Genomic DNA, 26,916 nt, shown 5'->3' on the forward strand with positions numbered 1-26,916 from the left:
AATACTCGAAGCCCTGGGCCCGAGGTGCAGCGGCAGGAGGAGGATAAAGCCAACTAAAATTAAGCAATCAGTTTCTTTTTAATTGGGGAGGTGGGTTTTGGGGAAAAAAATAATGAAACTAATTTTTGCAACCCCCCTGCCGCACCGCAGACACTTGCTTCACCAACAGAGAAAGCTGCCGGCTCACTGCAACATCTGAGCAGCGGTGGCCTGATGCTCGGAGGAAGCCTGGCTTTCTGGGGAAAAAGCGCCGGGAAGCTGAAGTGGGTATGAAGTACACTAGTAACTGCCGGAGCTGCTAGGGGGCACACCCGTGGGTAGTTTTCGCGCTGCCGAGACCCTCCCTTCCCGCGACCAGTGACCTCACTCCTCGGCCCTGGGCCGCGGAAGGATATTGCACTTTGTTTACCGAGCCGGGGCCGAGCCCGGGAGCAGCGAGGCCAGTGCCCGCGCCCCGGAGCCGGCGCTGCAACGGCAGTGGCGGCCGCCCGCGCCGCCGGCGGGCGCGGGGAGCCGCCCGAGCACTGGCAGCCGCGAAGCTGATTGATGGGCGCGCGGCTCAATGAGGGGGCCGGGCCGGGGGAGGGGCGGGGCCGGCTCGGGGCTGAGCCAGTGGCGGGTGCCGAGGGGGGGGGGCGGAGGCTCGGTGGAAAAGTGTCGGTGACATTGAATGGGGAGACCCAGCGCGAGCGAGGCGCGCGCGCGCACACCCGCGCACACCCGGCCAGGCTAGCTCAGAGATCCCCGGCCACGTAAGTAACTATTAATACCGCCTCGCCAGGAGATGCGGGCGTGCTGAGCTCCGGGATTGGCCTCGGGCAACGTCGGCCATCCCCTTCAATTTTAAATACACGTTCCTCTTACCTCCGAGGGGGAAGGAAACAAATAAAAGAAGAGGAAGAAAAGCCGTCAATTTCCTCCAAAACCCACCCGGCCAGGCAATTGGGTGTAGGATAGGGGGAGACCGAGTGGTTGCAAATTCTTCCAAGGCAAGAGCCAGTTACCCAGCGGGAAAGGAGCGCCGCGGGTTGGCAGGGCTGGGGGCGCATCCCCTTCCAGCGCCCGGAGGACCCCCGGAAGCCTGGGCCGGGGAAATCGGAGACCATTGATCTACCCTGGTGCCTTCCCGCACTTCTCTCCCCTTTTTCCAGAGGACGACCTGGAGCTCCAAACAGCGGCGACAGCATGAGCCTGTGCTGACCTCCGGCCGGCCGGCCAAGCCCCGGGCTTTGTCGCGGTACCTGCTCCCGGCCCGCGCCGCCACTCTTTTGCAATCTTTTGTTGGCAGCGCTGACCGCTCTAAGTTAAATGCTCTCTTGCTATTTTTTTTTTTTTTTTGGTCTGTTTGTTTAATTTTGGGAGAGCTCTTGCGATCTTGGAAAAGCCTCAGACGCCATCTACAGTTAAATCGTAGATAACTACCCTCTCCGGCACCCCCTCCTTCCACGCCCCCCACCCTTTCCACCAAAAAAGGGGGTGCAGCGCGGATTCCGTCTGCCGAGCGGCGCGAGCCGGTAGACCTGTGCTGATTTCCTTTTTCTTTTTGTTGGGTTTCTAACGCGCGGAGAGCAAGCCGCCGCCGCCGCCGCCGCCGTGCGCTCGCCGAAGATTGCACGAACTAGCACAGGGCTCCTCCGCCCCGTCTGCAAGTCGGAAGCCTGCTTGGGGATCGCTCCCTCCGGGGGACCCGCCGCTGCGGCTCCCACTTTAGCCACCCGGCTCCTCGTCTGCATCCACGCTGGAAAGAGAGGGAGAGAGAGAAACTAAAAGTGCGGAGGTTCTGCACATCTCCGGCTGCTCTGGGGTAACAAAAGGACCCGAGCCGCTGCCGACCGAGTCCCCCCGGGAGCCGGGCTCGGAGCAGACCAGGTGCCCGGCGGCGCGCATTTGGGGCTTCTAACTCTCCGCGCAGCCCCCTTCCCATCCCCTCGCCTCGCGTCCCCTTTTAAAATCCGTGGCACGGAGGCGCCTGCCGCCGCGCTCGCCAGCGGCTCATCCCTCCAGCGGGTTTTTTTTGTTTGCCGTGTGCGCTCCCCACACTCATGAACATACACAGGTCTACCCCCATCACAATAGCGAGATATGGGAGATCGCGGAACAAAACCCAGGATTTCGAAGAGTTGTCGTCTCTGAGGTCCGCCGAGCCCAGCCAGAGTTTCAGCCCGAACCTCGGCTCCCCGAGCCCGCCCGAGACTCCGAACTTGTCGCATTGCGTTTCTTGCATCGGGAAATACTTATTGTTGGAACCTCTGGAGGGAGACCACGTTTTCCGCGCGGTGCATCTGCACAGTGGAGAGGAGCTGGTGTGCAAGGTAAAGAGCCCGGGGTTTTGTTGTGGTGCTTTTTGTGTTTTGAAAAGATTCCCCGGCCGTTTGACGGGGGCGGGAGGTCGCCAAGCCCCGGAGTCCGGGGGAGGGAGATCTTGCCGGATGATAATCCGTGGCCTTGTTAAATGGGTTTATTTATTTGTTCGTGTGCGACTAGTTGTGGCGAAGTTTTTAGAGCGTTGCAGACAATGGGGCGGGCTGCGGCGGGGGCGTTTTGGGGAGAGCTCAGGACAGGGAGCGCGGCGGGACCGCGCCAGGGCCACGGACACGCGTTGCACTCAGAGGCTCGTGGAGCTCTTCCGCGCGACGACGCCGGGTCCCGCAGCCCGGGGGATTTCTCCCGGTGTCCAGCCCCCTCCCCTTCCAACCCGGATCAGGGGATCCCCCGCTAATTTCAAGGCGTTGATGAAGGTTCCTTTCGCAGCCATTGTTCTCGGCAGCGTGCAGGTGTCAAACCTTTGTTCCGAAAACAGGGACACAAAGGTGTCCCCTCTGGCAGAGCCCAGGGGCCCAGCGCGGGGAAGGAGTTTACCGAGATCTCCCTTCTGCCTGGAGCCGTGAAAGGAAGGTGGTGGGTGGAAATCAAAGCCGCTCGCACACCTTTGGGTGCAGGAAATAGTGACTCCTTTTGAGTCTCCTCTCGTGTTGGTTTCTTCTCATCCTCAGACGTCCGTGCTTGAACGCCCCTAGCCCCCCTCCCCCCGGCCCCCCGCCCCCGCCCCAACACACACCTCTGCCTGTAACACTTGGAGCCTCCAGAACACCCGTGCTAATGCAGAGAGGGACGCTGCCGACCCTCTTCGTCATTGACCCTGAACAGTGACTGGCTGTGTCTGGGTGTCTTTGTAGGCGCCCGCAGGGCTCCGGGCGACGGGATGAGCAGGAGAATAGTTGCAAAATTAAATAAATAAATAAATAAATAAATAGCATGACAGCACACCACTACCTAGGAATTGGAGAGAGATCAAGAATTCACTGTCACTTCATTTTAGATTTGCTCACTGTTTTTTTTACCCCCCCCCCCCCCAGGGAGAGGGGTAGGGGGAAGGGGATCATCAGGAGAGGGGACCCCCTGCTGTCTTCGAAATGGTCACTCTGCACAGCTGTGCTACAGATAATGCTCGCCCCCTTTGCCATGAGCCACAGACTGCCCTGTGGACTTGATTTCGCAGGGGACTGGCGTATTGCATTGTACAGCATGGGTTTTGTGGAGGTTCCTCTGATCAGACCTCAGGGGAAAATAAGAGACTCTTAAATGCTGCTCTCTGCTTGTGCTGAGCATTTGGTATATTTTGCATCTTCTCTGAGGTATGGATACCCACAGCAACTGTGCCTGGTTCACCAGAATTCAGTAGGCTATTCAGAGCTGGACTGAATTCTCAGAAGACCTACAACGTTGCACAATAGGGTAGTCATCCTTTGAAATGAATGAGTTCCACAGAGCTGCCACTCCGCTGTGAAATATGCACAATCACTCCGTGGTGAATGTTTTCACTCCTTTTGCTCAACTTCGGTGCAGCATTTTCATGTTTTTCAAAGGCTGCAGATACTTGTAAGTAAGGGGGAGGGCTCTGCCACCAAATTCTGCAGCAGCGTCTTGCTGTTATTTCTTTGTTTAAAAGCAGAGGTGACCCTGACCCCTGCTCTCTCTTTCTCCCCTCACATCCTTCAAGACATATTTCACTCTGGGCTGACCTCACGGTGTCATTTGCAGACTTGCTCTCTGGCCTGAAACTGTACTTAATCTGCTGGTTTCGTTATTGCAAAGATTGAATCAGCAGCCCCTCACCAATTACCGTGTGGCTGCAAGTGGATTTAAGTGCTGTATCATTGTTCTGCTTGACAGAGGTCATCCCTGTAAGACACAGAAGCTTCTGTTTTCCTGCTTTTTTTTCTTTTCTAACCAGAGGTGATGTGAGTGACTTCTCATGCAAGTGTAGTTGAACATATGCTAGGAAGCTCCAAGGGGTTTTGCAAGGCTGTTTCTGTGAACTACCCTCCGACGCATACTGCAGGCTCTTAGCTTACGCTGAGACCTGCACATTGATCAAGTTCCATTTGATGTCTTGGAATATAAAGTTCTTTTCTCCTAGCTCTGTGCTGACCCAAGGAAGAGGTCTTTGCAAAAACAAATCAAATGCAAAGATGCCACTCAATATAGAGAACTGCATAGAGAATTCTCTAGGAATGTTGTTTGTGTGTGCAGGAGGGGTGGGGGATTTGAGAGTCATTTACCCAAAATAATCAAGGCTGGTTATTGTCTCCATGCCCACTTGAAGCAAAGGGAGAACCCGTTAAGGAGTCCTTGGCTTATGTTTTCACGGGAAGGCTGGTAGCTATGGTGCAGATGGACGTGTTACTATCTTGGCAGGATGGGCACCCCCCACACCCCCTTTTTTTTTTTGCAAATGCTATTAAAGATGGCCCAGTGTTACTGCTTTATCTGAACTGTCACATTATGTCATTATGTAACGGAGGCTCCAAATTAAACATTCAAAAGCAGCTGGCAACCAGGCTTATGGCTTGCTTTTGCACTTGAAGGTGATAGTTTAAATACCAATCCAAGCCCATAAATGCCTGTTACTGCTACTAATAAAAGTGAGGTTCCTACCCATTTGGGAAAACGTGAGCACAGGCTTGATTTTCCCTGCTCTGTCCACCATCTTGGAATTGGGTCTCTTTACAAAGGGTATGGCTGGCTACCCACTGACGCTGCCCTGAGTGTGTTGGATTTTCTTTTGAAAATTCCGTGCCCATTCAGTGTTCCAGCAGTGGGGCAGGATGATAGATAGACGAAAGGGACTGAGCAAAAATTACTTTTTGTGCTTCAAAAATGCACTTGAGGCAGGAAGTATGTATTCCAAACGGTCCTCCCTCCATGGGCCCAGGCCACGGCCTGCAGCCCGACGCTTCAGAACACGCCTGGCTGTTATTATGTAATAATGCAGAGCGTCTGTCTGCATGCGCCTCTGCACAGCGTTGGTGGCTCTCCGCGAGATTTCTGAGGCTGCCCCGGGTCTCTGCCGCCTGCAGCGTCACGGTTCACGCGGGCATTTCAGATGCTTAATTGAATGGGCCTCTGAGGTCACTGCTTGGAGGTCATCCCTTGACAGGCGCGGGGTGTGATTTGCCGTCCCTGGAGATGCTGAAGGACTCATTCTTAAATTCGAGGGCTTTCCTGAGATGCCTCATGATGATGGTTCATTCACAACGTTCTTGGCTTCCTCGCCCGGGGTTTAGCACAGGCTCTTGCTCACCCTGTCTGATTCACAGGTTTTATTTTTTGAAGCGAAGAGGGATTCAACGCATGGATTCTTAAATAGCAGCCCGCATCCCTGGATGGGTGTTTTGGAAGGTGCGTGCTTCCCCTGGAAGCACATTCGGCGTGGAGCACACAATGGAGAGCGGGCAGGGTCAGCTCAGAGCTCCTCTCCCATTCTCGCGTGGGCTCCGGACCCAAAAAGGGTCAGCAGGGTCCAAAATCAATGTCTTTAGCTATGAGGAGCAGGGAGGCCCCGTGACCCTAAACGCTTCTCATCCACCTCATCCAGATTAGCGGTGGCCCAGCCAGGATTAGAGGCTCAAATGGAGGGATATCTAGGCCAGCATTTTCCCACCACGCTCTGCAGAATGCTGGTCAAGGAAAGTGTGTTTTAACGGACGGAAAGGGATGGAAGAAGCTGAGCGACAGGGAACTGGTAACACTGTGTCTTGTCCGAGCGTCCTGGCCTCGGATGCTCTCTGGCAAAAGCTGCCTCCTCCTGTAGGCAGAGTAGATTCCCGAACGTGAATTTGCCGGCAGATAGTAAAACCACATTCCAAACCCAGGAATTTGTAGTCCCGATTTAGTGGTCTACACATGAATGAAAGCTTTTCTTTTTTTTTTTTAACCTCAAAAATTCTCTGTAGGCTCATACCTCTTTAGGTCTGTTTCAAAAAGAAGCGGAGGGTGGATTTTCTTTTTAAATAATAACCTCACAATGAGGTGGCATTTCACAGGCTCTCTTTGATTCATAGGCGGTGGTTGCGTAACTGGTTCATTCAGCTAGAAGCCGTGGAAGGACGAGAGAAGGCAGCCTGTTAACTGGGACTGTGGCCTGTTCCCAGCTCTGCCACCAGGGGCTTGATTGGACTTGTTCTCTGAGCCTCAGTTTCCCCATCTGTAAAATGAAGGCATCCAATTAGATTGTCAGGAAGAAAAGCCTACATATTTAATCCATTAATTGCTACCACGTTCAGTGCTATATGATACAATTGTATAGCCCCAAGTGCGTTGTCTGTCATTGTTATAGTTGTAGGCTGTTTGTGTACATTTTTCTTTTTCTTTGTTTCTTTTTTTCTTTTTTTCTTTTTGAGGGAATGTAAGGTGTTGTCTGTGTAGCTTGGGATGGGTCACAGTCAGATTTCGCTTTGATTCTTCTGTAGCCAGGCAATTGGGACAGACAAATGATAAAATGTACCTCTCTGGTATGTTTTATTATGATTGCATCTTGCAAAAACACCTTTACCTTCACCTTCTGAGACCACCCTTCCAGCACGGTGAGGCAAGTATCACCTGCCCATTCTACACGTGAGGGCTCAGAGATGTCCAGTGATTTCTTCAGGGCCACCCAGCTGGTAGGACGCAGGCCCCGTGCGGTCCGGGTTCAAGGCCAGCACACCATTTGTCATCTGGAAGGCCACTCTCCGCGGGAAGTGCTTGCCTAACGGGACCTGGCTGTCTCAGAGGCGCCTCTGACTCTCGGTCTCGCTGTGCGTCCCGCCCTAGGTGTTTGACGTCAGCTGCTACCAGGAGTCCCTGGCCCCGTGCTTTTGCCTGTCCGCTCACAGCAACATCAACCAGATCACCGAAATCATCCTGGGGGAGACCAAAGCCTACGTGTTCTTCGAGCGGAGCTATGGGGACATGCACTCCTTCGTCCGCACCTGCAAGAAGCTGAGGGAGGAGGAGGCGGCCAGGCTCTTCTACCAGATCGCCTCGGCCGTGGCCCACTGCCACGGCGGGGGGCTGGTGCTGCGCGACCTCAAGCTGCGGAAGTTCATCTTCAAGGACGAGGAACGGTGAGTCCCGTGCCCGCCCAGACCCGCGTGCTGCCACAGGTCGCTCTGTGCCGCCTGCTGGAGAGGGTGCAGGGGGGAGGCTGCCCGGCTGCCCGTGGTCCGGGTGTGGAGACGGAAGCGGGGAAGGACCCCGGGGGGGGGCGGCGTAAATGTTACAGGGTTTGACGTGCCCTTGGAAAGCAAGTCACCGCTGCTCGGAAGGAGTTACCCAGTGCTCAGAGGACAGGTGCAGGATGTTTCGTGACCTGGCACTTAGTTTTGGGTTGCTGTTCCGAACCCTGAAGGTGGCTGCGTGCGAGGCTGGGTGGCATTTTCGACGTGAACGAGGCCAGATTTTCCAAATCCTACCTTTAGAACACTCGGTGCCTGGCATCAGCCATTTGAAATTCATTCATTCATTCACTCATTTGTTCACTTAATAGATATTTTCTAAATATATACATGTCCATATATATATAAAGTATTCACCACAGTTCTCAGTGCTATGGGTAGCAAGCTGCATTAACCAGGTTGCTGACCTACAGAGACGGTCGGATGAGGCCCCACATAAAGGTAGGTAGTGGGTCAGCAGGGAGCGGGGGCTGTGAAGTCAGTTCTAACCAGGATTCAGAGAGTCAAGGAAGTATTTATAAGAGAGACGCATTGGGAGGCAGCACTTGGAAGATATGTCTGTCACAGGCCCCGTGGGAAGGGCTGGCGTTCCAGGTGAGGAGATGGCCACTGCTGGTGCGAAGCCATGGGGACGCGAGGGTCTCGGTTCTTTTAGGAGGTGGCTGGGCAGGACGCTGGGCATCTGGGCTCCATTTCCGGTTCTTCCATCCACTCGTTACGTTCTAGTTAGCAGGCCCCACGGGGCCCGCTGTCTCCTCCAGCTGACTTTGATTGTAGAAACTCTTTCAAGTGACTTTTTTTTCTTTTTAATAACGGGCTTTATTTCTTCAGAGGGGTGGAGGCAATTGATTTATTCATTGCTGACTACTCCGAGAATTGCCCCAGAGGGTGTACTCACGGGATGTCTTGGAATCCTCATGGCCGCCGTGGGCACTGTCACCTCCTATGGTTGGGAAAGGGGTCGGGGAAGCGGACGCCCATCGTCACAAAGCTGTTACGGGCTGTCTGAATACAGGTCTCGTGCACGTTGTGCATACCCTCACTCGGCTCACGTGTCTGCACAGAGCTCGCTGTCCAGCCTCTCTGCCTTCTGCCCAGTGGCCCGGGGCATTTCTAGGCTCTGGCTTGTAGGAGTCTGAGGGCGCCTGAAGGAGAGAGACCCCGTGGTGTGTGCCCTGGCTTGCCCATCCTTGTGGTCTGAGCTAGTGGGGAGGTAAATGGGAGGCACTGGGGGATTAGGAAAGGTAAAGGGCCTGTGGTCACTTAACCCAAGTGGAATAATTTCATGAGCGTTTATAATCTAGCTGAGCACAGGACGTGCAGACCGCCCCTGGGATTCCTAGGGCCACAGAGTCGGGTTATGGTCCCGTGTTCTTACCCATAACGGGGACTCGGAAGCACCTGTGGCGACTCACACCCTGGCCTTGGATGGCCAACGGTGTTTGGGTTTAGTAACAGACTGCAGAAGCGGGAGCTACTCTCCGAGATCCAGGGTGTGGGGCGACACTTACCCTTTCTCTTCCTCCGCTCAGGCCTGGAGACCCAGGCCCTCAGCGTGGCTTGCCTTCAGCGTCCTCTGGGGCCTTAGGCAGCTCCCTTCCCCCGGCCTCGGGCTCCTTCTCCCTTTATTGCCCCGGCTGAAAGGTCTTCCTGAATTCTAGCATTCCGGGGTGTGCTTCTTTGAATAGTCTCGTTGGGAAGGCAGATACCTGACCCCCGACAGGACACTGCCAAGGTACCCTTCCGGCACTTGTGTGTTCCGACTTTCTAGGAGACGTGCCCATTAGCTCTAATGACAAATATGAGAGGGAATATTGGGTGACATCTATGAGGCCCCCTCGAAGGTCACCGTGTCCCTGACCTCTGACTACAAACTGGAGAGGTGAGCACTGCGTGCCCGTTCTGTGGTGGAGGGCTCCGCAGGGCAGCGTGGCGGGGTCTTGAAGTCGCAGGCGGGGGAGAGCAGAGGTCTGGGTGTGTTCTCTGTGAAGCCAGCCCTCGAGAAAGGACCAAGGGAGTAAGGACAACAGATGCCCTCTCATGGGGCTCCCCATTTTCAAGCATCGTTTTCGATCCCCTTTTTAGGGAGCAATTTCCGGCAGCGGCAAGTGCGTGGGGTGGCATGTCCAGCGGCGGCCCACCGTGGCGTCTGTGAAGTGAGTCAGGGCAGGGTGGACATGCCCAGGTCCTAGACCTTAGGAGAGGAGTGGGCTCCAGGAGTCCCGAGGGCCCGGGGAGCAGCTGGAAGCAAATCCTGTAGGTCTCCTCCTGTCCTTATGTTCGCGTGTGTCAGAGTGCCAAGGAGCACGCGGTGGCAGAGCCCGAATCCCTGACATCCCAGGGCCTCGGGAAGACACACACGATGTAAGGAGCTCCCATGGGAGGCTGTGGGTCGCTGGTATTGACTTGGGAGTTATGTCTGACTTTTGCAAAAGAGCACGACCCTTTCTAGAAAGAGCTAGAAAAAAAGTGTCCTGTGTGACTGTCAAAGCTAAATTGGGTAGGAAGCTGATTGGCATCTGTTCTGGTCTAAGAGCACCTGGCTCGCTGCAGCCTTGCTGTCCCGAGGGGCCCTGGAGAGGAGGAGAACTCTCCCATCTGATTGACAAGGTGATGGCCACGCAGGAGTCAGTGACCTTGCTCAAGGTCACAAGCCCGTTGGACGATGGAGCTAGGCTGGAAGTCCTGTCATTTCACTCCAGAGCCCCGCGGCACGCTGCGGCCCCGGCGGACTTGCTGTTCTGGCCGTGACAAGTGTCTGTCTGAGCGGGTCTGAGAAGGTCACTGCTGTTTGTAAGGACATACTGAATGTCCTCATCAGTAGCTCCTAAGACTCTTTTTTTAAACCCCACTGTTAAGTTTTTTGGACAAGAGGAGTAATGCCTAGTAGCCTTTTTTCTTCTTTTTGTAGTTTTGGTTTTTAACCGTTTGATTTCAGAGTATGAGACCAGTGTGTCACTCAGCATGCTTGTCCCTCAGCATCTGCTGAGGGACACAGCTGAGTCTTTGTGGGCCTGCACGGTGGCCTGAAGGGCACAGGGGTCGGGCAGGGGCCCTGGACCCTTGCTGCTAGCAGCCCCCCCCACCCTAGTGAACACTATCCAATCAGCAGGCATTTCTGTAGGACTGCAGCCTCCTCCTCTCCTGACGGTGAGTGTGGGGAGACCGGGGGCTGATTTTGAAAGACTTTTGAAGGTGACATGAGGGCACCTGTCTGCTTTGTAACCCTGGACACATCGGTCCGCAGCCGGAAAAACCTGGAAGAGACCTGGCAGGGCCGCTTTACTAGTACTTTTCAAATCGCCACACACCTTCTGCACAGATGTGTCTGCACCGGCCTTCTCACAGATGTGCTTCTTGTTCCTTGATGACCAGGAAAGGGACCGAAGGCAAGAGCGTCCCCTAGTGAAATCGGCTGAGCTCCCCCCGGCTCAGAAGGGGGCCGGCCTGCAGGCCGACTCCTGTGGGTAGACGTTCTACTGTGGACCGTTGGTAACTCTGAGTCCAGGGTCACCTGGGAAACATTCTGAGTGCCACTGTCACCACCCTAAGTCCGGTTTCCCAGAAGTCGCTTTGCAGATGTCGTACACAGCTGACACCCAGTGTATGTGAGGCCCGAGGCCTCCGGGTGGAATTAGCGGCACCTCAGATTCTTCTCTGCTTCTTCCGTTTCATTTTGGTTTGGGTTCTAGATTCCAGTTCTGGCTCTGCCACGTGTTAGCTGCCTGATCCTGGATAAGCCATTTAATGCTTCTAAGCTGTAGTTTCTGCAAGGCCGAATTAACAGTTGCATCCCCGTGGGGTGGTTGTGAACGTGCAGTGAGATGATGCGGTGACTCACGGGGCAGGGCAGGAGCTCGCTGGTGGACAGCTGGCCCTGGAGTCATGATGACACGGAACCGTCACGCGTGAGCCGCACCCAGTGTGCTGTGAGTTCCTGGGGACCGTGGTCCTTCCCTCTGGCGGCCATTTCCGCGAAGAGCGGAGCCCTCGTGATGTAAGGGTTCAGATTGAAGCCACATCCTCTTCTCTCTGTTGTTTAATTATAGTCACTGAATCAGTGCCGGGAGGGCCACTGATAGGTCAAGTGCATGTGCTGTGGAACCTTCAGCTCGGAAAGGCCAGGAGGTTGACAAGATGTATGCAAGGCAAGCTGGACAGGAGGGTGGGGGGGGCGGGGGGCGGGGGTGAGGGGTCACACCCGCCCACTGTGTTTCCTGCCCTGCTTGCTGCTCCTCTTCTGCCCCGGATGTTTCTGCTGAGCACAGCGCCCTCCCCCCTTTTGTTTTCGGTTTGAGGAAGTTAAACCCCTACCCTGATTGAATGCACTCCTGGCACACCCTCTGCATCCACAGTTCCTGTAGTGTAATCTGAGTGGGAGGGGCCCGTGGGCGGCGGGCCCTGAATCCACGGAGGGCAGTGCCCAAATCCTCCTGCCCCTGAGTTCCTGTCCTCCTGCCCAACCCCCCTCGGTCCTCTGCTGTGTGGCTTTAGTGATCCGTGTGGTCAGCTGTGCTTGGGGGACCCTTGTTTCCGTCAGAGCCTCTAAGTGGGGGGGGGGGGCGGGCGCGGGCGGGGGGGGGGGGGGGGGTCTGCACTGGGGGCAGGGCTGGTTACTCCTGCGTGGAGGCGGGGCCACTGCCTGGAAACTGATCTCTGCTCTGGCGCTCCACCGTGCCCAGTTACCTGGCCCCTTCTGCGCAGGCGGCCTCACCTGTGAGGTGGAGGGAGCAGGAAGACTCCTGGCGGGATCGGGATTGAATGAGTCCGCGCAGTGGGCCCTGGGCTCGCCTCCTCACCCACCCCTGTGGTCCCTGTCCCGAGCCTCCCCTGCCTGGGTGCCTGGCCCTCTGGGGGGCTCAGAGGCCAGTTTGCTGACTCAGGATGTGAGCAGTCCTTGCAGCTGGTGCAGCCCGAGGCCGCAGTCGGGGCGGCTGAAGCCCCTGTTTTGCCGGCTGGATCTCTCTGCTCCTTCGGGACCACCCCTCGCTCCCCGGGCCCCGCCAGGGTTCGGCGCTGCTGTTTCATTGCACAGAACTACCCCGTGTGAACGGAGAAACAGGCCTCTGTACTTATCTCTTCTCTGGTTAGGAGATCTTTATCAATTGACGTCACAGGTTTCACTTCCTCTGCTTTGTGGAAGCTGATGGGTGCTGGCTTCTGCAGGAGGGAGCTGGGACCCTTCACAGGAACCCGGGGGCCATCTGCCCAGGCCCCAGGCCTGCGCCTCACACCCCAGATGCCGCCGGGAGGTTTTTCCCTTCCCCCACCCGCCTGGGTCAGCTCTCTGTTTCTCTGTTGTTGCTCTCTCTCCTGCCTCTTCCTTTAGATCTCCAGGTTGCTCAGCCTCTGCTGAAGCTGTCACATCCGACAAAGTGCAGAGGGCAGGCAGGAGAGCTCTGGGGACCAGCCTCTGCTTTCTTTCATGACTAGTGAGTTACGTTATTTTAAGTTTGTAGGCTCACTGAATTTTTTTGGCAAACGCCTCACCTTTTTTGGTTGAAGGACACAGAGCTCCTGGAATTCCCTTCTTTTTCTCGACCACTTTTATGTGCTTTAGGCTCTGCCAACCCCCCAGGAAGGTTCACCTCCCCTCCCTTCTTCCGCAGGATGGCAAGGGCACCTTCCACGGCACCTGCCCTCCGCCCATGTTCGCGTGAGGCTTTCCTCTCTTCCTGCGGGACCTGTCCTGTCCTCACTGCTCCTGGCACGCTATGGGCATTGAGTCAATGAAAAGGTCCTTTATGGTCCTGGCTGGTGTGGCTCAGTGGATTGAGTGCCAGCCTGTGAACCAAAAGGTTGCTGGTTCGATTCCCAGTCAGGGTCCGTGCCTGGGTTGCAGGCCAGGTCCCCAGTAGGGGGTGTGCAAGAGGCAACCACATGTTTATGTTTCTCTCCCTCTCTTTCTCCTTCCCTTCCTCTCTCTCTAAAAATAAATAAATAAAATCTTTTAAAAAGAGAGAAAGAAAGAAACTCCTCTATGGAGTAGGAACAGCTCAGATTGGATGCCGGTGACAGACCAGAAGGGCAGAGAGAAGTACAGATCGCTGGTGTCAAGGTCATGGCCCAGAGTGGGGGTGCGAAAGGTGAACACCTAGGAATCCGCCATGTAGACAGACACCCTTTCAAAGGGAACTACTTTCACAGCCCCACATCCCAGGAGAAATTAACCCGGCCCGTCCATTCGGATTTAACAATGTGCGCCAAAGTGGCATTTACTTAAGACACTGTTGTCAGGGTCTGTGGTGGGGTGTAATTTCTCTTAGGGCAGGCTTCTCTGGTCGCTGTTGGAGAGGGGAGCCTCCTTGGGACTCTGGGCTTGGAAGTAGATGAAATAATGTGTTTCTGGCCCGGCCGCTGACTGTTTGTACTTAATAAATTAGCTGATGAGCTAAACTGGGGTCCTGGGAGAGTGGAGCGGAGCCCACAGCAGGAAGACTTTTGATTCCTTTGGGCGCTGGCCTCCCCCCTCTGACAGGAGTCTCCCTCTGATGGACTTAGGGTATCTGAGTTCCCTGAGGCCCCAGGGGCCTGGGGCACCGCAGGGACTTAGAATGGGAGCTATCCTGGCTGCTCTCAGTTGTCGTCCGGTGGCTTTGGGCCTCGTAACCCAACGGTCTGGAGATTCGCTTACTCGTGCAGCACCTGTTTTGTGTCAGGCATGTGCTGGGTGCTGGGGACACTGTGGTGACAAGTGAGACAGACACCTGCCCTCATGGGACCTGCATTTTAATGCAATATCACCTGGGGTCCACCACGTACCAGGCCCTGTTTTAACTGTGACACTTACCCGAACTGATTTTGTCTTCATTAACTACGACATTTACATAGATTTAAAGCTGATAAGTAAGGTGGTGTTGTTATCATCTTTGTGTGGATTTCCTGACTGAGGCTCAGGACTCAGGGCTAATCAGCGCCAGACCTGAGGTTGGAACCCAGGACACCTTGTAACAGGGTGCAGCTGAGGGGGGCCCCCAAATGGGGATTTGTAATGGGGTCCAGAACTCAGGGTGTCCAGGAAATATTAAAAATGTGGGATATCCTCACCCCCACAAGTATGAACTGGGGGTAGGACACATGGAGCAGGGTCATTGAGATCTGTTTTGCATAGCAACAGCTTTGCAGATAACCTCTAGAATGGTCATTTAACATATCTATAACCTTTAACTGGTTGCATAGATATGATAAACAGCTGTGGCCACGTTTTGAGTCAGGGGGATGGCAGTGACTTCAACCCATGACATAACTGGGAGGTAACGCCCCCTGGTTACAGCGCCTGCGTGAGAGCTTGGAGATGATTGGCTCCACGCCACGGGGCCACGCCTGCCCGGATTTACTATGGCAGCCCAGGAAAGCTGGAAGAGTGTGGGAATCTGGCAGGTGTAGTCGATTGTGGGAGGAGTCGGAAATGGGGCGGCAGAGGAAGATTGGCGCGGGGATTTAAACCCAGGAGCGGCAGCCATGCTGGGGCTTTTTGGGACCACGCAGCTTTGGCTAAAGTTGGGACCGTGCAGCTTTAGGGTGCTCCCTTTTTGCCACGTGGCTTAGGAAGCGGGAGAGACTTTGTCTGGAAGAAAAGGGGTGAAAGGATTCTTGCTGGTGGGCCGTGAGAAGGTGCCACATGGTTTTGGATTTAACTGGAGATTATGGCGGCGACACAGCTGATGGTGGTGGAACCAAGGGGCCACCTGAACCACGGACTTCTGCTTCTTCTCCTGAGACACGGTACCCCGGGCTGGGCAAAGGGGGAAGGAAGGACTGTGCATTTGTGGGTATTCTAAAGGACTTTAGTATTTTTAACAAAGACATTAAGTCATTACTCTAAGTCTGTATAACTTTTTAAGTAAATAATCCCTTTCCTTTTCACCAGTCTCTGCCATTGAGAGACGTCTTTCCCTGGTGGTGGGGAAGGTGAGCCTAGTAAGGGGTGAGGGACCCCCAGAGCACAAGGGTGGGCCCATTCGGTAATAGTACATCATTCGCAGCCCCCCGCTCCCGGGGTATGTTCTGTGACAGCCTGACTTCTGAGCCCGTGCCTTAAGAGACCATGGTTGCTCCAGGAATTTCAGGTGTCACGTTGGCTCCTTGTGCCCAAACCATAGAAAGAATTTTCTCAAGTGACTAGGCAGCAAGCACACACCAGGTGGCCCTTGCCGGCGGGGTTCTAAGTGAAGCCTAGAGCCTGATTTTCCTGGGGCACTCACGGCGGCAGACGCAGACAGGCCCGCCGTTCCCCAGCCTCACGGGCAGTGCTAATGGAGTGGGGTTCGCTTCCTCGTCAGATACGTGAGAGGAGGTCACTGGTCTGTCTGCGTCCCAGCGCCTAGGGCAGGGCGCAGTAGTGTAGGTGCTTAGTGAACGTGTGACAGTTGCCTAAATGGGTGCACGGATAGCCCCGCGTGCTCTGGAGACATAAATATCACAAGAAAACCCCCTTAGATATGTGGATGGTAGGGCAGGAGGTGGAGATGCCTACTCAGTGCCCTTGACCCAGCAGTCTCTGGGGTCTCTCTAGACTGTGGAAGAGAGTCCAGCCTGTCTGAAGTTTCCTTGGACTCTAGACACCACAGTCCTGGAGCAACATGCCGCCTCGATGTCCTGAACTCTGGACACCCGGGGGCATCTTACACCTGGGAGTGACGTGGCCTGGAAAACCTTCCCTCGGCACCTCCTGCACGCTGCTGGCGTCGCTAGCTGTTGGGCGTGCCAGGGGCAGCCCCGGGCAGGCCTTGCCTAATGGGAGGCACAGGGTCGTGGTTATTTCTAGTACCATTTGCAGAGGAAGGGGGTGCCTCAGACAGCTAGCTCCCTGGGGGCAGGAAGAGAATGTTCCAGCAGTGGGGTGGGGTGGAGAGGATGATTGCGTCAGGGAGGAGAAGGGCTCCTTCATGGCTGGTCTGAGGGATACAGGAGGGAAGGGGACGGGGACCCAGGAGGTGTGAGCAAAGGCCAGGAAGCCTGCACACGCTGAGCGTGGGGAGGGACATGCTGGGGGAGGGCACTGTGCGGGGACAGAAGAGGCTAAAGGGACTGCCCTGAGCCCAGCCCTCACCCCACCAATAGGGCCTGGAAGGCAAGTTCTAGACCCTCGGCAGCTAGGCAAGAGCAGCACCTCAAGGTGGGCCCGGCTGGCTGGGAGACCCAGGGCTGGCTGGGTCCTCGGCCGTCCAGCACTCGCAGTTAGATGGTGTGCGGAAGCTTTCCCGAGAGGCCATCGATGGATGATTGATGATTGATTCAGGACCGGGGATCCTCCGGGAGCCCGGCCTAAATGCAGGGGAGCAAGAGGCCCTTGGCTTACGGATGAGGAGTCCGGAGCTGCTTTGTCTTCTGGGGATTCCCTGTCTGTTCCTATGGAGACGGCAGCCTGCCTGCCTGCCCGGTGTCTTCCTGGAGGGGAGGCGTTGGAGGTGCACGGTTTCCCCGCTCTCCCGTGGCCATGATGACTCGGCTGCTGTGCTGTGGGCAGAGAATGCAGGACCCTGCATGGGGGCTGGGCCGTGGGTGCCCGGGACACACCTGGGTGCTGGAGCTGGATGGAGTCTCCCATGCCAACTGTGAGATGACCTAGCACATTCCTTCATCTTTCTAGGCTGTGATTTTTCTCTTTCACCAACCCCCACCTCCCGGATTTGTGGGTAAGGTCCTGAGAGGGTATACCGGCCACCCTGCGCCACGAACCGGCCTCCTCCTGCAGCCCCTCCCCATAGACCCTCTCCCCCTGCCTGACGTGTTTCCCTCACGGGTTCACCGGCTGCTCTCAGCTCCTTTGTGAGCAGCTTGGCCTTGGAGTCGCGTCTGTTCGTCGAATCGACAGGACCTGGTGAATTGGTGGCGCTCAGAGGTGACCACCGGAAAAGTGTGTGTGTGTAGGAAATAGAATTAAAGGAGTGAAGGTTTATGGGACAGAGTTTAGTGGCCCATAGAGTCCCAGTGGTGGCTGCCAGGTTGACATGGTGCTGGGACCCTCCTTCTCTGCCCCTCGCCCCCAGCAGTAGCCCCAGGTGGACCCTGGCCTGCCCCAGGACTGGTAGCCAAGGCAGCCAAGGGTAGCTTCGCAGCAGCGGGGCAGCGCGAGGCCAGGCCTGGCTGCGGTGGATCTCCTTCACTTGACCATTCACCGGCTTGGACCCTCTCGGTAGAATGGCCTTCAGTGACTTCTTCGGATTCCGCTGACCTCAGGCCGCCGGACTTCCCATCCTGGCCAGGCCCACTTGGTCTGGCGGAACTCCCGGCCCGGCCCCACCCTGGCCCACCCTGTCCTGCTCTCTTCCTGCCCGAGCCCTGGGCGGCCTGTAAAGGTTTAAAAGGCGAGGCTGAGTTGCTTGTGTAGGCCATTCGTGGTGTGTTGGAAGGGGCACTAAATTTGGAGGTCGAGCACTTGGGTTTGAACCTGAGCTCTGCGTCTCACTTCTCACTCACTCACTGGCCTTGGACCAGTCCCATCGGTGCTGTGTACCTTGGTTTCTTCATCTGGTATATGGGCAGGTCCAGCTTCCTCTCTCCACCTTGTGAGCTACGGCCATTAGATCGTGTGTGTGTGTGTGTGTGTGTGTGTGAGATATAGTTTTGTATGAGGCCTCGTGCCGAATAAACTGGGGGCCATGTTTGTCTCCCTGTACCCAGGGCTTTTCCTTAAAAGTTCCCCTGTTTTTGACTCTGAGTAAATCTGTGATATTGGTGCCAGGGTATATATTTTGGAGAGGGCACCAACGTTAGGGTCCTCCTCATGTGGATTCAGAGCTCTGTTTTTTTCAGTTACCCTAGTATGGAGTACCTAGGACATTGCATTTCCCACACCGCAGCTTCCTTGTTTTGTAGGAAGTTTGCACATAATAATGTTTGCCTTTCAGTTTTGTTAGGAGCGATAGAGGTGTACACTGATGAAAATCCCCACATTTAGGTATTCGTGGTTGCTGTTGTTAACTATAATAATTATTTTCATTATTAGAAGGATGTCACATAGAAGGTGTTGCTATCCTTGTCACCTAAAAATTAAGCTTAACATCAGGAACTTTAAAGCTGGAAGAGCCCTTTTCGGTCTGTGTAGCCATATGTTCGTATTTCACAAAAGGGAAACTGAGGCAGAAAGGGAATCTGCGGCCAAGTTCCACTTGGTCCCCCCCTGGCAGCCCCCCAAGCCTCCGTAGAGAGTGGGCAGGGTGTCGGGCTCCCATGACCAGCGCTGCAGCTCCCCGGAGGCAGGGAGTGGCTTCCTCACCTGGCTCGGGATCCGGGGACACACGGCCTGGCTCCGGCCCCAAGCACCAGGCCGCCCATGTGAGCCTTGTTCATGAGAGGTCGAAAGCAAAGCAGGCTGTGAGATGCACGTGGGGGGCAGCGTCGCAGCCAAGTCCATCCCGCTGCGGGCTCGTGGCTCTTTCCTCCAAGAAGCTGCAGGAGATAATCACTGTCATTTATAGCTTTTTGGTCACAAACATCTTCAAAATCCCTTCCCCTGGTCTCTTTTGGGAATCTCTGTTCTTCATGTACCACCCACCCACCTCCACAAAGCCCGTCCCGCAGTTCTTTATCAGGGCTGCATAAAGTGAGCGGGAGTGAGCTGGGGCTATGTGTGTGGGGGAAGAACATGCCAGCCAGCGGCGAAACAAGTGCAGGGAGCCCAGGAAGGCATGTGGGCCCGGAGTTTACCTCCGCTTCCATCTGCCTGAGGCTTGTCCATCTGTCCTCCCTTCTTCCCCTCTGGGCTCCGGAGTCAGAGGTGGAGCCTTATCTAATAGCAGACTCACTCAGAAGTCCCCCGTCCGTAGCCAGTTCACTAGGCTCCCTGGTAGATACCGTAAACGTGACTGGAGACTTGACTTGACTTTGAAAGTCCTGTGCAAGCACTGCTCATGGGATCCTCGGAAGAACCGAGAAGGTGGGGGTCACATGTCAGATCTGTAGCCCCAGCTGCCTAGTTTCAATGCCCCGATGGTGACGGGGACATTGGAATGACGAGGGCCACCAGTGCACTTGTCAATTTTTATGAAAATCGTTTTCTTTGCCTTGAAGTGTATCGTCCTCAGCCTCCTCAGGGACATCAGAAGTGGAAAGTGGGTTCATTTATTTCCTCCCACGCGGACCCACGCAGGTGCTCTGCTGGTCCCTCCCCACACCCCCCCCATAGAGGGCAGAGGCCCCAGTCCCCGACGGGGAGTCAGGCTCCAGAGACCTTCCTTGTGGAGCAAGTCCACAGGGACCGGACCGGAACTCCAGCCCGGCCTCGGGTCCCTGACACGTGTGCCCTGGCCAGTCCTCATCTGAAGACGATGTAATCCAGGCCGCCTGCCCCGGCCCTGGCCTGGGGGTGATGTAAACAAGAGCAGGATGTTCCAAGAAGCAGGCAAGGCCAGATCATCGCCGGCGATGCTGTCTCCGGGCAGATGCTTTCCGACCCTTGACTTCGTTTTGAGTCAGTGCTTCGAGACCATGGACTTTGTAAGATCTGTCATGCTGAAGAGATATCCCCGAAAGTTTGTTTTCAGAAACCTCCAACGAAGGACGTGGTATCTACTCCACTTAGAATCTGGACGCCCTCTTCAAACCCTATTGAGTTTTCCCCGAATATATTGATATGGATAACAATAATTACTGCTTTCTAAAGCGTTAAAAATTTCAGACTTAGAAACCATAGCATCTATTAAAACAACCTTGCCTTTAAAAAAAGAAAGCTTCTCTTTCCCTTCTCCCCACCCCCGCCTGGGATGCACGTGTCCCTGCAGTGAGGGAGCCGGCTCCTGCCCCAGAGGTTGCCTCGCCCCGACCCTGGGTCCACCTGTGCCACCCACGGTGATGGAGCTTCCTTGATGGCGGGACGTCCTCCCTCGGGTGGTCACGGCCCAGGGAGGGGTGAGTGCACGGCCCCCACTGGTCTTACTGGCCGGACAGGCTCGGCATTAGACTCAGGGTCCACGGGAAGGAATGACCATTTCTGCTTTGGAAGTTGATTTTATGAACTTTAAAGAGAAAGGAGATGTGGGTACCTAGCACAGGTTCAGCTCCCTAGAGCATGTCTGGTCTTTGGTGTTTGATAGTTGTTACACAGCAGTGGCCGGGCTCTGTGGCTGCCCTGCCTCTGCACCCTCTGTGCCTGGTGTGACAGGCAGGTGGGGACAGCAAGCCCAGCCTCTGAAGGGAGGAAGGTGACGTGGGGGATGGATGCGCTTGGGGTGGCTTGTTATTTCACCCTCAGATTCCCTAGGTATTTGCGTAGCTGCTGACCTGCCTGGAGCTGGCGGGGAGCGGTGAGCCCCAGCGAGGGGGTTAGTTGCTAGGAGACCGCCCTTCACCGTTTTCTAGGGCCCTTTGCTCTGCTCTGGAGACGGACTCAGAAGAGGGCTTAGGGGGTACGTGGGGCCCCTGCTGCCTGGTGGTAGGGGTGGGTGGGCGGTGGGGCAGAAGAATGAGGCCGAACCTAGGGTTGTGCCCTGGGTGGGCAGAAGAACGGAAGGGCTTGCGATCTGGCTTTGCCCCAGGAGCTGGGGGCGGGGGGTGGGAGGAGGGGGGCAGCAGCGGGACAGTGGGGACAGAAAGAGACTTTGCTTGGGATGGCAGGCGCACTTGTGCAGGTGATGTTTTGTGGAGTTGTGTTCTTGAAACCTGTATGGTGGTGTGAACCGATGTCACCCCAATAAATTCAGCTAAAAAGGGAGCCTGAGGTGCCGATGTCTGTCCCCTGCACGGGCTGACGCATGTCTCCTTCCACGCGCCCTGGAAGGTGTCGGAGGCACAATGCACAACAGCTGCCCTCCGGGGTCCTTCACTTGACCTCCACTTAATCCTGGCCGGGCAGGCGGAGCTGGGCGCTGCCTCTTGAAAACTGGGCGCGCTGAAGCTCCTGGGGCTTACCTGTGTGCCTGTCCCTTTCCCTTGTGGACTGGGCGCCTGCCGTGTGCCTCAGGTGCTGAAGGGGCGGCAGTAAGCACAGGTGATGCAGGGGACCTCAGCCACCCGCCCGCAGGGTCCTGTAGGGGAGGACTGAAGCGATGGATCACCCCGAGATGACCGCTGGAATCACTCAGAGAGTGCAAAAGTGTAGAAAAATGAATGCCTGGTGTTCAGGTGCTGATGGGGGGGCTGGCAGCCGTGGGGAGGGGGTGCTGCTTCTATAGGCTGCTTCGGCAAGGCCTCTCCAGTCAAGTTCACCTGAGCAGAGACAAGGAAACAAAGTGAGCTGTCACGTGTCTGGGGAAGAGCATTGCGGGTGGGGGCAGGGGTGGGGAGAGATCCCGAGCAGAGGCCCTGGGAGGGACCGAGGTCAGTTGGCATATTGGCGGGTCAGAGAAGAGGCTGGGGTAGACGGGGAGTGTGGCTGAAGATGTGGCTGAGATGCCTGCCGGCCACCTGGCAGCCTTGACGTTGACCCCACTTGGGAGGCATTGGGCAGAGGGACCCGGCCCTGGACTTGGCCCTCTGATTCTGGTTTGGTGCTCCTTCCACGGGACTGTCCCTCGTCCCACAGATGGGTGGGCTTATTACTGCTACTACTCCTGTTCTGCTGTGATCATTATCCCACAGCTACTCAGCTGCCAAGGCAGTGAGCTGGGGGGAGACGGGGAGCCGGGCTCGCTCCCGAAGCTGGGCCGAAGCAGGAGAGTCTGAGGGTGAGGAGGGTGGGTGGAGGAAGCCGTGCCCACTGGGTGTCTCCCACTCACCCCCAGTCTCGGGACAAGCAGAGAGGCTGGTGTGGGGGGCAGCGCCACCCCCCACGTTGGAGGAGAAAAGGCAGAAGGTAGAGGAGGTGGGGTTTGGTCAGCGCAATTCTGGATGAGTGTGTCTAGACCATTACTGTCTGTACGGATCATGAGCCGTGGCGAGGCGGGGAGGTCGTGTGTGCTCTCGATCGCGGCAGAGCCAGGGTGAGCAGACGCGACAGGCTGGCTGCTCTCTGTTACAGACTTCTAGAACCTTCAGTCTGGCAGAGCTTTTAAGACAGTCTTGCCCAGACAGGCGCACAGCCATGAGAACACACTTAAAAACGGTTAAAATGGGGAATTTCATCGTATGTATATTTTACCACAATAAAAAAATTAAAATGAAAAACAAAGAATGACTACCTTGCCTCAGGGTCCTGTTTAAGGCTGAGAAACAGAGAGGTTGAGTGACTCACCCACAGCCACACAGCAGGCGAGCGAGCTCTGGCCTCAGTGTGCCCTCCCAGTTCCAACCCAGCGTCTTTTCCATTGGCCGTACCGTACCTCGCTCCTTGATGGAGATGGGTACAGGGAAGTTGTCACTCCTTGGTGTCTGAAACTCCTGTCTTGGATGACATTTGGATATGTGAGATCTTAGAATCAACTGAGGATTTTTCTGACCTTTTCTACTGAGAGCTCCCAGCAGATCCCCCTGGGTTCATTTGAGCCGTGACTCCTCCCTTCTGGAGCTTTCTGAGGGGCCATGCTGGTTGCCGTAAAAGGCTACGACCCTCAGCAGCAGGCAGGGGGAGACACAGCTGTGGGTGGAGCTGGTGACAGGCTCCGAGTGAGGACTAAAGCCGTATGGTGGTTTTTCCGAGCACTCCCCTGCTCTCTGTTCCTCTGAGCCTCACGGCTCCTGGGGCCACAGCGCAGATGCTTGGAAGTTCGCTCGTGAGCTGAAGGAACCAACTGATGTGGCTGATACAGGCCTCGCAGGACCTCGCTGGTGCTGTTATGAGGTTCTAACGCCTGACTCCCGTCCCTCCGCCCTGTCCTATGTCACCTTCGTGGCAGGCCTTCATCAGTGTGATGGAATGGGATAGACTGAGTGTATGGGGCTTGAGAACCACCGGATCTCGGTGGTGGTGACAGTGTTCTGGCCAGGAGAGTCGCAGGAGGGTTTCCGTTGTAAGCACTGAAAGGTAGGAATTCCTACTTTTCCCTTTAAAGAATGGCAAGACAGGGAAACAGGGATCTCAGAGGTGCCGGGGCCAAGCAGAAAACACTGGGCTATGAGCTTAGGGTTCTGGGCGGGGGGCAGCCCTCAGTCTTGGCACCAGTCACGGCGCGTCCTGGTCCTCAACTCCATTCACTGAAAATTAGGTCTAGTTAGTGAGAAGAATTCAGCTCCTTACGGCAACCAAAGGGATTTCCTCAGCGCTTACTTTATTTTATACCCAATGATGATATCCAGAACCACCGTACAAAGATGAGGGCTAGGTTCTAGGGCCTTGGAGTTGAATGAGATCTTTCTACCTCTGTTCTCAGCCAGTGCACCCAGGAGACTCCTACCTTCCCCTCAGCCAGCACGGGGTCCTCAAACGGGAGGGGGACGACTGGGCACAGGGTAATGAGTTTGAGAAGGACCTTGGGCTCATGCTATTGCTCACATGGACACCTCACGCACGCCAGTGTGCCCATGGCGGACCTAGGAAGACACGAGCCCTTCTGGCGTTTTTCTCTGTTTCCCAGCTAAAAAGGCTTTGGGCAAGTTACTCAAACTCAGAGCCTCCATGTTCTTATCTGTAAAATAGGATAGTAAAATCTTCCATTTCTAACAAACGTGTTGTTGTGAGACCAGAATTCCCTGGGGTGATGTGAAAGGTGCTTGCAGACCGTTACGTCACGTGTGTCGGACGTTTACCGGAAGTGGTGGGCAGAGCTTCTGCCAGCTTCCCAGTTGGTCGGATCTGAGTTCAAATCTTGTGAGCCCTGATCATGTCTCAGATGTGACTTTGAGAAACTTACTTCATCTCTTGCTCCCTTAGGACTAAGATGGGGCGATAAGGTTATCTGTGGTTCGTTGACGTGCTGAAGGTTTAAGTTTGCTGATAGACTGTAAGCTCCCTGCAGAGTCCCGATCAGTCTTGTTTGCTCTTGTGTCGCCAGCCCTGGAACAGCATATGGCACCTAGAAGGTGCTTAGTAAGTGGCGTTGCCTGGCTGAGTGAGTGAGAGTCCCCGGAAACCCAGCAGGAGCCATGATGGAATGATGGGACCCTGACGTTTCTGAGCTCATGTCTTGCTCCTTTTCTCGCAGGACTCGGGTCAAGCTGGAAAGCCTGGAAGATGCCTACATCCTGCGGGGGGACGATGACTCCCTCTCCGACAAGCACGGCTGCCCTGCTTACGTGAGCCCGGAGATCTTGAACACCAGTGGCAGCTACTCGGGCAAAGCCGCCGACGTGTGGAGCCTGGGAGTGATGCTGTACACCATGTTGGTAGGGCGGTACCCTTTCCATGACATTGAGCCCAGCTCCCTCTTCAGCAAGATCCGCCGGGGCCAGTTCAACATTCCAGAGACTCTGTCGCCCAAGGCCAAGTGCCTCATCCGCAGCATCCTGCGGCGGGAGCCCTCGGAGCGGCTGACCTCGCAGGAAATTCTGGACCATCCTTGGTTTTCTACAGATTTTAGCGTCTCGAATTCAGGATATGGTGCTAAGGAGGCGTCGGACCAGCTGGTGCCGGATGTCAACATGGAAGAGAACTTGGACCCTTTCTTTAACTGAGCTCGCGGCCCGCAGAGACGGAGCTGGTACCAGGAGCGAGAGAGGGCAGTGGGAAGGAGTTCTTCCAGGGAACGCGCGTCACCTGGCTCGGCAGCAAGAAGGACACTGACACTCGCATGTTTCTTGGTTCAGAGAAGGGAAATCTTAACAGGAGCTGGCGGAACCCGTAGCAGGGGGCAAGCCGTGTTCGTGTTCGGGTGGGGCTCCGGCTCTGCGGTCCGGTCAGAGGCGGGGAGCCCCTGGAGCTCCTCCTCCCTGATTGGCCCCAGAGACCACCCCCCCGTCAGTCAGGCTCCGCCTACCCCACTTTTCGTTTTGTTCAAACATAGCTGCAGATCCTGACGGAATCGAATCTCTGCCTCAAACACACATCTTGGCATCGCACTGTTAGCATTTAACTTCTTGTCATGATTCAGGGAAGGTATAATTGGCTAAGGGTTTTGTTTTGTTTTTTTTTTTCTCCTTTTTTTAAAGAAGCCAACAACCACCTATCTGATAACTAACGTTCACTTAAAAACAAATTCGGTGCACACAGACTGACCTGGAACCTGGGTGCTAAACTAAAAGAGAACAGAAGTCCAGTTTGTGTCTCTTAACCACTCTCTTCAACTCGCTTCTTCTGAGCAAACGATTTCATATCCCGGTCAGGAAATGAGATGTTAATTATTTGCTCCCTGAAGGGGGAGAAAAAAAAAATCTCTCCTTTAATAAGCTATTCTGTTTTTTGTCAATTGGTTTGTGGCAGGAAGCTATTAGAAGTCAAACTTCCAGATGCATTACTGCTATCATAATTTAAAGAATGAAAAAAAAAAAGGAAGAGAGGAAAAGAGACATTCGAGTCTTTAATTGTTTTTTCTTTTGAAGGGTGAGGGTGGCCGGCGGGCATCCTCCTGGCTGGCGTGGGAGCAGAGCGGCGGTGTGAGCCGGTGGGACGCTCTTGGTTGGAGTCTGACGCTTTTGCGACCCCTGACCCTCAAACTAAACGTTCTTGTCTTTGCTTTATTGGAGACCAGTGAGACAAAGCAGGTTGTCCCACATGTATCAAATACAGGGCAGCTATTTCGTTTTCTTTATGAAGAATGATCCTTTTGGCTTGGAAGGCCCTCTGGTTCGGACAGAAACCCTCGGTGGAGACAAGCGGGAAAGAAAATAAGCTGAAAGCTAGGATGATATAAATAAAAACAGCTCTCTATCCCAATACGCACCTTTGTATCTTCAAGAACTCTTCTATTTATTAAGGAAAATGTCACATTGTGATGTATTAAGCCAGTATTTCAATTACGGGTTGACTTGGGATGACATGTTACATGCTGTTGTTAACATTTATATATATATATTTTTTTCTTGTTTTGAGTATTTCTGTCCCTGAAATAACCTTTTCTTTGGCTTTTCTAGATAGCTTTATTTGATTTTGAGTGGCCTGTTGTTTCTTCTTCTTTTTTTTTTTATTAACGGCTTTTCTATTGCTGTATGATGCAGAACTCTTTTGGCATAAATATTTGTGTTTCCAGTACCTCAGTTGTTTGGATTTTACTGCCTGTATGCGTTTTGTGAAATGGTCCTGTTTTTGGGTAGGTCACATGTGGACTCTAGTATGTAAATGTTACTTGAATCTGTGCTCCATTATAGTGTGTGGCATGTATGTGCAGACCCGGATGCTTTATGCCTGCCCAGCAGGAGCCCGGCCCTCGCCTTCCCGCGAGGGCGGCTTAACCTTCATGTCAGGAGACGAGGCGGCCACGGATTTGCCCCCGATCCCGCTCTGACGGCGGAAGACGTGAAGGAGAGAGGTGTTTCGCGCACCTGAAGATGGTTCTCCATCGAGGAGGACCTGCTTTTCTCCCTTGTCCCCTGTTTAAGAACCCGGAGGAAGATGGATCGGTAACATGCATGGCGGGGGTCTATGGCCTCTGGTGCTTTGTCCTGTATTTGGTTTCATGTTTTTGTCCTAATCTCTTCAATCAATAAAATCGTGCGTATTTAACTAAAA

General features: G+C 54.9%; 1 protein-coding gene across 1 annotated transcript; it reads left to right on the forward strand.

Moving 5' to 3' along the window:
• Nucleotides 1-661: 661 nt before the first annotated feature.
• On the forward strand, nt 662-26,916 carry TRIB2 (tribbles pseudokinase 2). The gene is made up of 4 exons (XM_028515269.2): nt 662-752; nt 1,152-2,312; nt 7,096-7,388; nt 24,458-26,916. The coding sequence occupies exons 2-4, from the start codon at nt 2,043-2,045 to the stop codon at nt 24,924-24,926; spliced, it is 1,032 nt and encodes a 343-aa protein (XP_028371070.1). The 5' UTR covers nt 662-752; nt 1,152-2,042; the 3' UTR covers nt 24,927-26,916.

This window comes from Phyllostomus discolor, chromosome 6 (genome assembly GCF_004126475.2).
Source record: "Phyllostomus discolor isolate MPI-MPIP mPhyDis1 chromosome 6, mPhyDis1.pri.v3, whole genome shotgun sequence".
Classification (NCBI taxonomy): domain Eukaryota; kingdom Metazoa; phylum Chordata; class Mammalia; order Chiroptera; family Phyllostomidae; genus Phyllostomus; species Phyllostomus discolor.

Excerpts from the sequence above, each read along its gene's own strand:
- TRIB2 (XM_028515269.2), top strand. The coding sequence starts at position 2,043 with ATGAACATACACAGGTCTACCCCCATCACAATAGCGAGATATGGGAGA. Across the intron at positions 2,313-7,095 it reads GAGAGGAGCTGGTGTGCAAG|GTGTTTGACGTCAGCTGCTA; the intron begins GTAAAGAGCCCG and ends GTCCCGCCCTAG. Across the intron at positions 7,389-24,457 it reads ATCTTCAAGGACGAGGAACG|GACTCGGGTCAAGCTGGAAA; the intron begins GTGAGTCCCGTG and ends CTTTTCTCGCAG.